Source organism: Charadrius vociferus, unplaced genomic scaffold, assembly GCF_000708025.1.
Source record: "Charadrius vociferus isolate BGI_N301 unplaced genomic scaffold, ASM70802v2 scaffold220, whole genome shotgun sequence".
NCBI lineage: Eukaryota > Metazoa > Chordata > Aves > Charadriiformes > Charadriidae > Charadrius > Charadrius vociferus.
The window spans coordinates 1058363-1070371 of record NW_009646506.1 but is presented as its reverse complement, the minus strand read 5'-3'; the positions used below and the strand labels follow the sequence as shown (position 1 = coordinate 1070371).

At 40.4% G+C, this 12009-nt stretch overlaps 1 protein-coding gene across 1 annotated transcript in view; it reads right to left on the bottom strand.

The window, feature by feature from the left end:
* The window catches only part of HMCN1 (hemicentin 1), a 214230-nt gene that overhangs the window by 19911 nt on the left and 182310 nt on the right, over positions 1 to 12009 (bottom strand). Inside the window, exons 76-93 of the mRNA XM_009884504.1 lie at positions 11570 to 11726; positions 11267 to 11388; positions 10900 to 11064; positions 10573 to 10680; positions 9938 to 10075; positions 9664 to 9798; positions 9119 to 9388; positions 8578 to 8768; positions 8001 to 8214; positions 7293 to 7427; positions 6618 to 6808; positions 5833 to 5914; positions 4757 to 5026; positions 4031 to 4201; positions 3655 to 3825; positions 2404 to 2574; positions 958 to 1128; positions 191 to 361 (exon numbers count right to left, since the gene is read on the bottom strand). Coding sequence (XP_009882806.1) covers positions 191 to 361; positions 958 to 1128; positions 2404 to 2574; positions 3655 to 3825; positions 4031 to 4201; positions 4757 to 5026; positions 5833 to 5914; positions 6618 to 6808; positions 7293 to 7427; positions 8001 to 8214; positions 8578 to 8768; positions 9119 to 9388; positions 9664 to 9798; positions 9938 to 10075; positions 10573 to 10680; positions 10900 to 11064; positions 11267 to 11388; positions 11570 to 11726 — 3033 coding nt within the window. The remainder of the gene's footprint in view (positions 1 to 190; positions 362 to 957; positions 1129 to 2403; positions 2575 to 3654; positions 3826 to 4030; positions 4202 to 4756; positions 5027 to 5832; positions 5915 to 6617; positions 6809 to 7292; positions 7428 to 8000; positions 8215 to 8577; positions 8769 to 9118; positions 9389 to 9663; positions 9799 to 9937; positions 10076 to 10572; positions 10681 to 10899; positions 11065 to 11266; positions 11389 to 11569; positions 11727 to 12009) is intronic.

Here is a 12009-nt window from a genome sequence, read left to right as displayed (position 1 = left end):
GAAAATCCTTGTCAGGTGACAGTCATTTAAAGAAAAAAGTGAGAGTGGATTATTAGATTGTATGAAATTGTAAGTAATTACAAGAATGTTCTACATTGCTTTCATAACATGAAAATCTCACGTACATTACGTATACCCTGAAGTCTTCCAGGGAAAGCTGCATTTAACTTCTGTTAGCCCGAGCACTCACCGGGGCACAGTTCAGTGCTGCATCTCTGGATCTGCATGTCAGCTCCTGCACATGTCCTCCCACCACTGGCAGGGCGAGGATTGTCACAGGTCCGGTATCGCCTCATCTGGCCTCCATTGCACGTTCGACTACAAGTTCCCCAACTACTCCATGGGCCCCAGTTACCGTGAACTGTAAAAATAAGTCAGATTTTCTCTGTCTTCCTCTTAATAACAAATACATAAAACCAGACAGTCAAGCTAGGAAAATATTCCTATTGGAAAGTATATTTTTCATTTCTTTTCCCAAAATAAAAATAAAAACCCTAGACCATTAAAGATCTAAGAAAGTTATCTTGCCCTGCATTCAGTGATTTCTCAGAGTATATTAACCAACTCCAGAATGTCACTGTTCATAGGAAAGTATGCAGGACATTATTAACCAAGTGAGTCACTACACTCTACTGTGAGATACAGAAAGATTCATTTTGCAGTACTTTCTGACTGGACAGTTGTAACTTTAGAGAGGCGCGTGACCTCTGAGAGTCCAGCAGGAGCTTACGCACCAGCTGCTGCTGGTTTGTGCTCCTAACAGTTAATGTTTAAAATGACCCAATCATGCTGACTGACAAAAAGATGCTTTCACTCTTGCCAGGCAGCTAGCACCACTTGCTTGTCTTCAGACTCTCTAATTTTTGTGGGAGTGTGTGATTTGTGGAGGGCTTCCTTCCTATCATGCATACATAAAACCCCAGTAAGCAGAGAAGCAGCCTATTCCAAAGCACTTACTTGGGCAAGGATCGCTGTTGCAAAAATCAATTTGTATGTCGTTTCCTTCACATTTGTGACCCCCAAACTGTGGGGCTGGGTCTGAGCAGTGGCGCATTCTCTGCCTGCTGCCTCCTCCACAGGACACGGTGCAGGCACTCCAGCTGCTCCACGTGGCCCACTTCCCATCCACTGGTGAGAAAGGCATAGCATGATACAGTTACAGTCTCTGACATTAGAAATAACAAAGTAAATCAGTGCTATATCAGGGTAAAACTGACTTGTAGGATGTTATTGTCTCTTTGTAGAACTTCTAAGCTACACATGAATTTCTGCATAGGGATTTCCAGGAGTGAAACTGGAGAAAAGCATGACCTGTCTTAAATAACCTGTAAGCCTGACCAGAATCATGATCAGGGATCACTCAGTCCTCAGGCTCAGTCATTCACACTGTTTTAGGTATCTGTAAGCAAGTAACATATACAGAGTAGTCCCTGGAATTACCGCACTGGGCAGATGGCCAGTACTAGTGCCATCCCAAAACCCCAGTCTGTGCTTGTGCATCCTCCTCTGGTTGCAGCCACGCTGTCTGAAGATGTAATCATGACTAACTTCTCCTCACTCCTTCCTAACCAACGTTTGACTTACTGGCTCAGCTGTTTATAGGAGTTATTACTACATTATCTTACATGAGCCAGGTTTAAGCAGTTGAATAGTAGGGTCTTTGATCTCCCAAGAGATGGTGACACAAACTGTCACAGGTACATCCACGTGAACACTTCAGTTGGTGGCTGAGAAGAGGCCAATCAGTCTCAGTCACAAACTAGCTGTAAGCATTAGCATCCTCAGCAGCAGCACATCAAACCAGATAAATGCACAATATCACGGTCTCAGTTGCTCAACTACCACAAGGTCAGTTCTCTCTTCTACCAGTTGATAGTTACAGTGGGGACTTGGCATAGGACCTTGCATGTGCAAAATGGAGCATGAAGCCAGAAGGATCCAGTCTGAACTGCTGCACATTCCACCTCATGAAATTTCCCTTCGTTATCCCTGTACTCAGCCAAAAACAGAGGTCACATTTCAAAACTGTGAGTTTTCCTATCCAGTCATGAAGGGCTCATTGAAATGTGGAAGAAAAGGATAAATGAATAACAGAACCTAGGAAAATTTAAAAAAGAAATGTTTAGGAAACCTGTAATTGAGCTGCCAAGGATTTAAAATGCTGCTTTTGCACAGCGGCAGGGTAAAGGAAGAGAGACGGGGATAGAAGAAGAAATCCCATACGTTAGGTCTATAGAGGGATGCTAAACATAGTGACAGGGGCCAGTGAAAATAAAAGGCTTGAACGGAATTTTTTCAGGGACTACACTTTCAGAACTGGAAAGCTTTTGATATAAATTAAGTAGAATTTGGAAAGGAAATTATAAGTTTGTCATTGTTCTCTTTGCGTGCGACGCATCTTACCTGGGCAGCGTCTCTTGTTGCAAACCTGCATCTGTGCATCAGACCCCTCACAGTACGACCCGTCGTGTGAAGGAGGGGGGCTATTGCAGAGTCTCAGTCGTGTCTGAGTACCCTTCCCGCAAGTCTCGCTGCAAGGACCCCATGGCAGCCAAGAACTCCACTCACCATCAACTGCAAAGGCAGCACAGCTATAAAACTGTTTAAACCATACAGCTGCTTTAACTTGAAATTAGAGCTCCACAGCCTCAGGCAAAAAAACTATGTTGTTTAATATCAGTAAATGAAATATCCTGAATAAGCCCTTGAAAAAACCTTCGCTTCGAGCAACAGCTGAACGGGATCAACAGCTTGCAAAAGAGAGATTAATTCTTTCCTTTTTGTTTTCTGAATACATCACCTCAGAGCAATCTTGGAACAACAGAACTGAACACTTGATCAAATCTGGTGTTTTCCTAAGTTACCTGGCTCTGAGTGCCCTCTGCTAGGCTGAAGGTCTCAGCAGAGGAAGGGGCATCCTAGCTAAAAGCTGGCACACAGCTTCAGTAGCTACCAGTAAGCAGGAGCCAGAACTGATTTGTTGCCAAGCTCTAGAGAAATGGATCTCAGGCCAGTGGATGAACATTTGGCATCGTGGTGGTAGCAGAGCCAGGGCAAAAGGGAAAAATCAATATAATAAAAAATTGCATGGAAGGAAACATGCCAGTGGTGAAGGGTTATGAATAAACTACAACCTGTCAAACACAGGAAATACTACAAAGACAGGAAGGAAACCTGAACATTCAGCTAGTTAGGAGAAAGACATGGCTGAAAATTAAAACAACAGAGGAAAAATATACAGACAATGTCTTAAATTATTAACTATCATGTTTTACATGACTTTTTAATAGTTGGTGGTTTGTGGATTTTTTTCATTTTAATTGGCTTTGCAGAATAAGTTTGGAGTATTGAGTTTTACTCTGTGAGAACATGGGTAACAAGTACCGGAAAACACGAAAATACAAAATTAACATTTTTATTGGAGGAAAAAAAAGAGAAATTCCTGAGAATATTCCTTGCACTTACTTTTGTGAGTTCTGTTGCCTAAATCTAGTGCCATTCAATAAATTACAAGCAATTTAAAAAAAAAAAAAAGGAGCTTAATTCCTTTATAATTTAGAAATTTGAAACAAGCTGAGATAATTTGGGTTTGGGGAAAAAAAAGAAACCTATATGGGCAGCTCCTTGTGCAATTTTAAACCACTCTTCTCTTACCTGGGCAAGGCCTAATATTGCACATGACTGAATCCACAGCACTGCCATCACAGGGCTTCCCACCATGCTGAGTCGGTGGGTTACTGCAGGTTCTGGTTCTGGTCCTGTTACCTTGTCCACAGCTCTTTGAACACTCTTCCCATAGCCCCCACTCGGACCAGTTGCCGTCCACTAAGAAACAGAAAACCCCACAGGTCTAATTATAAAATATTTTTGCGGTGTTTATTGAAATTTCCTCTTCCTTTCCACAAAAGTCAAAATGAATTCCAACTTCTTAGGCAAATTAATCTGTCATGAAGATCCACGGTGATAATGGTTCACTGTTAGGGCACTTGACATAAGGCACATGAAAAGTATCAATTCATTAAAGAAATACCTGGACATGGCTTGTTGTGGCAGCTGCGTACGTCTGTATCAGGGCCCTCACACCTCCTCCCACCATTTGCTGGAAGAGGGTTGTTGCACTGACGGACTCGCTCCTGAACACCTTGACCACAAGTTACACTGCAAGCTCGCCATTCAAGCCAATCAGAAAATCCACCATGCACTGCAATGGGAAAAAAAGATGCTCTGTTTGTAACGTGCTTGTGCTTCTAACTCTCTCAGATTGAAACAGCAAAGTGAAAAATGCGCTTCATAGGCCATACTTAGAAATCCAACTCACTTCACATCTTCATTACTGCAGAAATATCTTACTACAGTTCAGAGAATACTCCAGCTGCTCTGAAATAGTTATTGCTTATGCTCCTAAATGCTTTTCTTTAGAAGTACAATGAAGTTATTCTTTAGCGGTACAATTAAGTTATGATATGTGTTCTGAGAATGGGATCTAGTTCAAGATCTCTTCATTATTATTTATGTCTCTTACTCCTTCATGCTCATCTGTCTCACACAGCTGGATGAGTATAGCGGAACAAAATTTCATGAAACAGAAACCCACTGACATCTCAGACTAGGCTTAACATACACCTAAGGCATATATGAAAGATAAGATATCTCATCCATAAAATATGGATAAGGTAAAATCTTGATCATATTTAATCTCGATTAATGCTGTAATCTACCAGTTTGTCAGTCACTATCCTATATTTTGTGCACCTACCCTGGACGGTCAGTGGTACTCTAACAAGAACAGATCCCATTAGGTTCCTCGCTACACACTCATATTCAGACGTATCTTCCTTCTGTGCTGCAACAATACGCAAGGAGCCATTAGACAGGACAGTCACTCTCTCATCGCTCACAACTGGATGACCTTGGCGGGACCATTTGATGGTTGGAGGAGGCTCTCCATTTGCCTGGCAGTTCAGCATTGCTGTGGCACCAGTTTCAATAACTGTCTCTACAGGTTCAACGGTAATGACTGGAGGACCTAAAAGAGAAAAGTTGCTTTAGGCAGTAGCACACGGTTGCATTTTTTTTTCATTGTATTGGGTATTAAATGTCTGGTCAGACAGAGGGCAAAAAAAGTCTTAAGGCCGTTTACTTTAACTAAAATTATTATTGTTGATCTTCCACTGTCAAAATATACGCAAGTTAAAATAACGATAATAGGCTATTTTTAATATGTAGCAATCTGAGGACCAAAGTTTGGACTGAAGCCTGACTATACAGGCACACAGTCTTTACTGCTAAAATGTGTTACTTTTCATAAAACCTGCAGGAAAATGCTATTAATCATGTCCAGAGGCAACTGAGACACATGTGTAACAGGTCAGTAACAGCTTGGGGCTACAACAGAAAGGGGATGTTCAGAAATTCTACCACGAGTGAAAAAATAATTCTAAAATTTTATTTCTGCGAAAAATAAAATATTGTCAGTGAAAGACAGGATTCATGTCACGTAACTTTCTTAATTTAACAGCTGAGAGTCTAGTTTAATCCATTTGCATAGATATCCTTTCTAGTCAAATAAGAGAAACGGGCCCTTTCAGAAGGTGATTTACCCCACTCTAAGTTGGTTTCTAAGCTGAGACTGAATCACCTTCTGAATGCTTCTCTTCTTTGACCTCAATCTCTAGCTTAGACTAGACTTTTAAATGATGAAAGATTAAATTCATCTTAATCTACAGTGCAGTGTCCAACCTTCAAAACTTCAAATGGCAGCTGCATACACCTATCCAAATGTAGGTTATTGCTCCAGTCTAGTGGCATTAAACTTGTAACTTTGAGTCTTACTCTGAAGTGTTAGCGTCAGACTGCGTTCCACCACACCAGCATCATTGGTAGCCACACACTTGTAATCACCAGCATCTTCGTTCTAAAGAACAAAAAGCAAATAGTCAACATGTATGTAATGAGGGTTTCCATTTACAGCGCACCTCCTGTAAGTGAATTTTCTGCAACACAACATGGCATGCCCTGGATCTTAAGAAGCACACTGTTAGATTCTATCTCAACATTTTGTCTTTATTAACATTAATCTGATATTGTGATTTATTTTTATTTTTCCATTTTTTATTTCCTTCAACTCCTTAATGCTGAGGATAATTTTTTTTTTTTAACTTAAAAAAAAATAATCAAGGGAGCTATTGTTTTTAACCCCATTTCAAAATGCAGATAAAAGTTTATGGGTCTTGCCATTTGTTTTGGAATTTACATACTAAGAGATTTGCACATGGAGAACTCAGTTGCTTTGCAGCTGACCTGACTTTGTAGAACCTAAGTTCTTTTAAGGTCAAAAGCAAAAGTCCCATTTAATTGGGAATGACCAGGATTTCACACACTAACAATTATTATGTAGATTCAGTCCTTCTGACAATTAAAGAGAACAATAGCCCTCTGGGGTTTTTTTTTGTCACAATAATTTCAGAATAATACTAGTCTGAATTAAAACATTTGTTAAAGGTAAAAGCAAAAGTGGATTAAATGTGTAGCCTCACTCTTTCAAAACAACGTAATGTGGAATACGTTTATTAATCAAATACAATGCACAAACACATCATAACAGACCAGTGACTCACTACAGTGCCGTAGATAGCAAGAGAACCATTGTTAAGCTGTCGGATCCTGTTGCTAATCTGAACGCCAACTCCTTTTTTGCTCCACTGGATGGTTGGAGGTGGATCTCCTCTGACCTCACAATTCAACATAGCATTGCCACCCAAGGGCTCAATTCGGCTAGAGTGGGAGTCTCCTTTGAACACTGGAGGCTCTGAAAAAACAAGTGATGGCAGAGAAATAGCAGAGTCAAAATAAAATGCCCTTAATGAAATTTCTGGTAGAGATCATTCATCTCTGACTTTCTGAAGTGAAGGTGAACTTCAACCTGATTTGATTTTTCCCATTTAGCCATAGACAAGGTATCAAATACTAGGGGTAACAGTTTTAAACTGAAAGTGCATAGATTTAGATTAGATATCAGGAAGAAATTCTTTATTCTGAGGGTGGTGAGACACTGGAACAGGTTGCCCAGAGAATCTGTAGAGGCCCCATCCCTGGAAGTGTTCAAGGCCAGGCTGGATGGGGCTTTGAGCAACCTGGTCTAGTGGGAGGTATCCCTGCCCATGGTAGGGGGGTTGGAACTAGATGATCTTTAAGGTCCCTTCCAACCCAAACCATTCTATGAATTTGCTATCAGCATAGATAGCTGTCTGAAACTGTCCAGTACTGACCACAACTACTGTTATTTTACATACCTTTGACATAAACAAAACCAAGAGCTTTGATTGAGCCAACTGTGTTTTCTGCTGTGCATACATAGGTACCAGAGTCATCTTTAGATACTCTTTCAATAACAAGTTCACTGTGTCCATTTACATCATCGTATTGTGCTGATGGGAGAACACACAGTAAAGGGTTACTCCAATGATTTTAAACATAAATCTCAGTGACTGGTATGTCATAAGATTGTTTGAATTACAGTGCTATTAAGCAATACAGCTCAATGCCATTGTGCCATTTCATTTCTGAGACACCTTAGAAATGCACAGAAAAGTCACTGCTATGACATTTGCCCACATGCATATATTCACTTAAGTGGTCCCTTAATTTCGAGCTTTGTGCATCTGCAATCTGTGAACTGCTGAGGTTTTCTTCGTATTTAAGAGAAGTAGCATTAGTTGTTGGATGCTGAGTAAATATCATCAGATACTGAATGTTTTTAATATGTTACTTTATTGGCTACAGAAGAGGAACAATTTCTTAATTGTCTTCCTTACAGCTTTGTCTCCGAGGTGATTTAATCACACAATTGCATAATACTGAAGATATTCCTCACACAATCACCGCCTAACAAGTTTGTTCTCTCTAGATTTTTTTTCTTCCTTATCCTAAACTAACTGCAATGCTGCGTGGGGGAAAACAACTCTAGAACAGAATGACCAGTAAGACTTGGTGTTACCCACCTGGAATGATGTTATTGTTAAAGGTCCATGTTATTTTGGGTACAGGTACCCCAGTTGCTTTGCAAGTTAATCTTAGCTGGTCTCCCTTAGTCAAAGATACATCTCCAGGCAGTTCAGAAAAAGCTGGAAGTACATGAACCATCAGGGTGACCGTGTGTGTGTCTTCTCCAGCAGCATTGTTAGCAATACAGGTGTAACTGCCAGAATCTTCAGGCTGAAAAAAAGCATGTTGGGGAAATTTCAACTGTGATACATCCTACACAACACTACCACTTGTAACAATAAAAGAATCTCAAAAGATTTGGAACAAACGTTCAGTAGAAATGCTCATCTGAACTCTTTCACTTCCTCTAAATTTGAAAGATGACCTACACTTCTTTTCGCCCTTCCTGAGAATTTACCACTACAAATTTTTCGCAGATATTTTACTCCTCGGTGGAAAAAGAAACTCTGGAACATTAAGAACAAGAAAACAAAATATAACAAAGACTAATCCAGAAGTGGGTAAAAACGAAGAGAAGCAGTGTCTTCTTACTGCCAAACCTGTCAAGTCATAGCTTAGATTTAGGGAACTTACAACAACATTGTCCAAAATGAGATCTCCATCTGGCACAGCCCGGTATTTTCCTACTATCTCTGTTAACAGTGTATTGTCCTTCTTCCAGTTTATTGTTGGTGTTGGAATCCCCTCAGCCACACAGGACAGAACAGCCTGGGAGTCCTCCGTGACTGTGTACTGCGCCTCCGTACTGTGAATCTTGGGTGGAACTGTGAGAAGGTTTATTAAAAAGATTTACCTCTATGTATTTTCCAAGCAGTACTGTAACAGCATACAAGACTGGAACTGAAGAAATCATTGCCTGGATCTTCTGTATTGTTTCTTGTCTCCACCAATGACCACCATTACGCATGCCAGAGAAATGTGTGAAATACTTGTAACAAAGTATAAACCAAGTTAAAGAAATGTAATCTTCTTCCTAAATTGAAGCAACTGGCTGATACTAAAACCCATTACGCAGCACAATTTTTCTGAACTTTTTTCCCTTACGTGCTAGCTCCTTACCCTCCATAGGTTCATGCTGTGATAACGCACATTGTTTCCACACAGTTCCACTTACTGTGCACAGTAAGCTCCACACTAGAACTGCTGGATCCTGCCAGGTTTGCTGCTATGCATGTGTAACGGCCAGCATCACCAGGCTGTACAAACACAATCTGCAGCGCACCAGTGCTAAGAATTCTTCTTCTAAGGGACTCCGTTATTTGCTGTCCATCTTTATGCCAGCTGATCTCTGGCCCAGGGTAGCCTTCAGCCTCACATTGCAGAGTGACAGATTGATCAACAGGAACAACATATTCTTTGATAACAGACTTGATAACAGGAGGAACTGAAAAAGAAGTAAGAAAATTTTAAAAAGAATTATATGTTGTATGAAGCATGGAATGCTTCAGTTCTTAGTGAAAATAATCCTAAAAGTATACTTTAATCCTAAAGTAGAAAGACGACTAAAGAGAATAAACCTCTTGGGCTCTATTCAGTGTCAAATCAGATAGGAAAGCATTAGGTCCATTTGTGTTGCTCAGACCTGGGTTTTGACTAACAGAGCATGCACACATTTCTCGTCCATAAATCGCTACAACAAGAGTTTAAAAGATTATTTACCTTGAACTTTCAGTTTGATCTTCCCCAGAGCAGTGCCAGCTGGATTTTGAGCAACACACAAGTAAGTGCCAGCATCTTCAACAGTTGATTTTGCAATCTGTAAACTGCCACTGGGAAGAACCGTATAACTGTTGCCTAAAACAAATACAAGCAAAGTATGACACTTTTTGTTTTGTGTTGCGTTCCTTATATCTAAGTTCAAATATTCAGAAAAGAGAAAATAAGTTTCTGAGTTACAGCAAGTAGGCTGGAGTTATAGGCTGTAAGACGATACCTGTTGTGATTATATTGATGCCCTCCTTTTGCCATGTTATTATGGGTCGAGGGGTACCCGTTGCTTCACATGGTAGTAGAATGGGATTGTTCACAATGACGTCCAGCGTCCCCGTTTGAGTTTGGATAACTGGTGGTTCTTTGGAATGAAATAAAAAGGAAAATGCAATAGGTTTAACCTTCAAAGCTAGAAAATACAGAAGATATTAAAATCGCATAGCCTGAGAGTCTGAGAAGGCTGAATTAGCAATGGTTGTACTCTGCCATCCTTATGAAGAGCTCAGTGGAAGAGCTCTTAAACTTAACCATGTGATCAGCACGAGTATGGGTATAGAACATGGTCTTAATGCTATTTGCCATCACAGAGACATTTTAACGTGCCAAAACACAAAGAAACAAAAATCTTTCAGAAATAACATAGAACAGCATGGACTAGGGGTGGCTCTATCCAAGGCATCGGAGTTGTGACACGCAGAGTAGTGACTTTGTGAATAATCAGTGTATCCACAAAACAAGTCAGCTGAGCAAGACACTACTTGTGACAGTCCACTCCGACCTCACCATTACTCTGCAGCATATGTACATATTAAATGGGCAACGCTTACTGACAGAATGCACTTCAGCTTCCCATCTTACCCTGAACGTGCAGAGTGGCGTGTCTGTGAGCTGAGCCAGCTGCGTTCCGGGCCACACAGGTGTAGCGTCCCGCATGCGCTAACTGAGCAGCAGGTATTTCAACAGCACCTGCAGCAAGAGAGTGCTTTACAACATGCAGCAGTATCCTTCCTGTATTCGCAGTAAAACTCTCTTACAGCATTCATCTTAAGAGGCCTATATTTTTAAGAAGTTGGAGAGGGGTTGTTTGGGGGATTGTTTGCGTTTATGTATTTAATTATTTCTAGATGGGCACAACCACACCCTTTCACAGATTTTCTGCAGCTGAGCTCCAGTCACACACGGTACCTGAAGAGAGAATTCTGTAGCCATCTCCTCTGGGAAGCAACTTTATGCCATTTTTGGTCCAATGAACTGAGGGAACAGGAACCCCTGACGCGGTGCAGGAAATTACTACTGGAGACAGTTTTGTTACCAAAAGGTCTGTGGCTTCATCTGCTATGGATGGGGGCACTAAAAATGAAGATCAGTGTAAAGGTTACTTGCCCATTTTCATTTTTATGAATTCTTGGAAATATCGTATCTTTCTTGGGAATGCCAGAGACTTATGGATATCAGCATCATTAAAGAATGATTTAATAATCTCATCTCAACATTGGAACACCCCAAAGAAATTCTGGGTGCCATACACATGTAATAGCAATATCCCCTCTACCTTGAACAGTGAGCTCAACTGCTCTTTGATCTTCTCCTGCATCATTTGACACAGAGCACTCATAGACAGCAGTGTCATCCACAGTGGGAGAAATGATTACTAAGGAACCTGAAGACAGCAGTCTGAACAAATAAAAGAGAAGAAAATAAAAGCCATTGAAATACTTATTTTCTTAGGTAATCAGACCACTGAATTTGCTGGCTATGCAAGTTACATTTAAGCATGGCTAGATTTTTAAAGTGCCAAAATCACCTCTGAAAACTTTAAACCCACAGTGAAAAAAAAAAACAAACCATCTCTCACCTGTATGTATTCTGGTTCTGATCAACACTAAGCAGTTGCCCATTCTTTTTCCAGCTAATTGCTGGTCTGGGAATTCCAGTGGTTTCACAAGGCAACGTGGTCTGCACATTTACAGTAACTGTAATATTTGTATGTCCAGGAGCAATAGTTGGAGGAACTAAGGACAAACAAAGCCCAATTATTCAGAATAATTATACGTATATGTCCACACACCCCTCTCATACCTATATATATAGGGCTAAACTGCCTGATCACATTTACTTGATTTTTATAAAGAGTAACTTGACAGTAGTGACCTTACTGAACGTGTAGCATGGGATGTGTCAAGTCTTTCTAGTTTCAGTGTGCAAGGAATAAATATTTTCTTTTCATGAACATTTGGGTTGTATTCCTAAAGCCATAAATGTCGTCTTTTTTTGTTTTTAACCAGAGCAACTAAA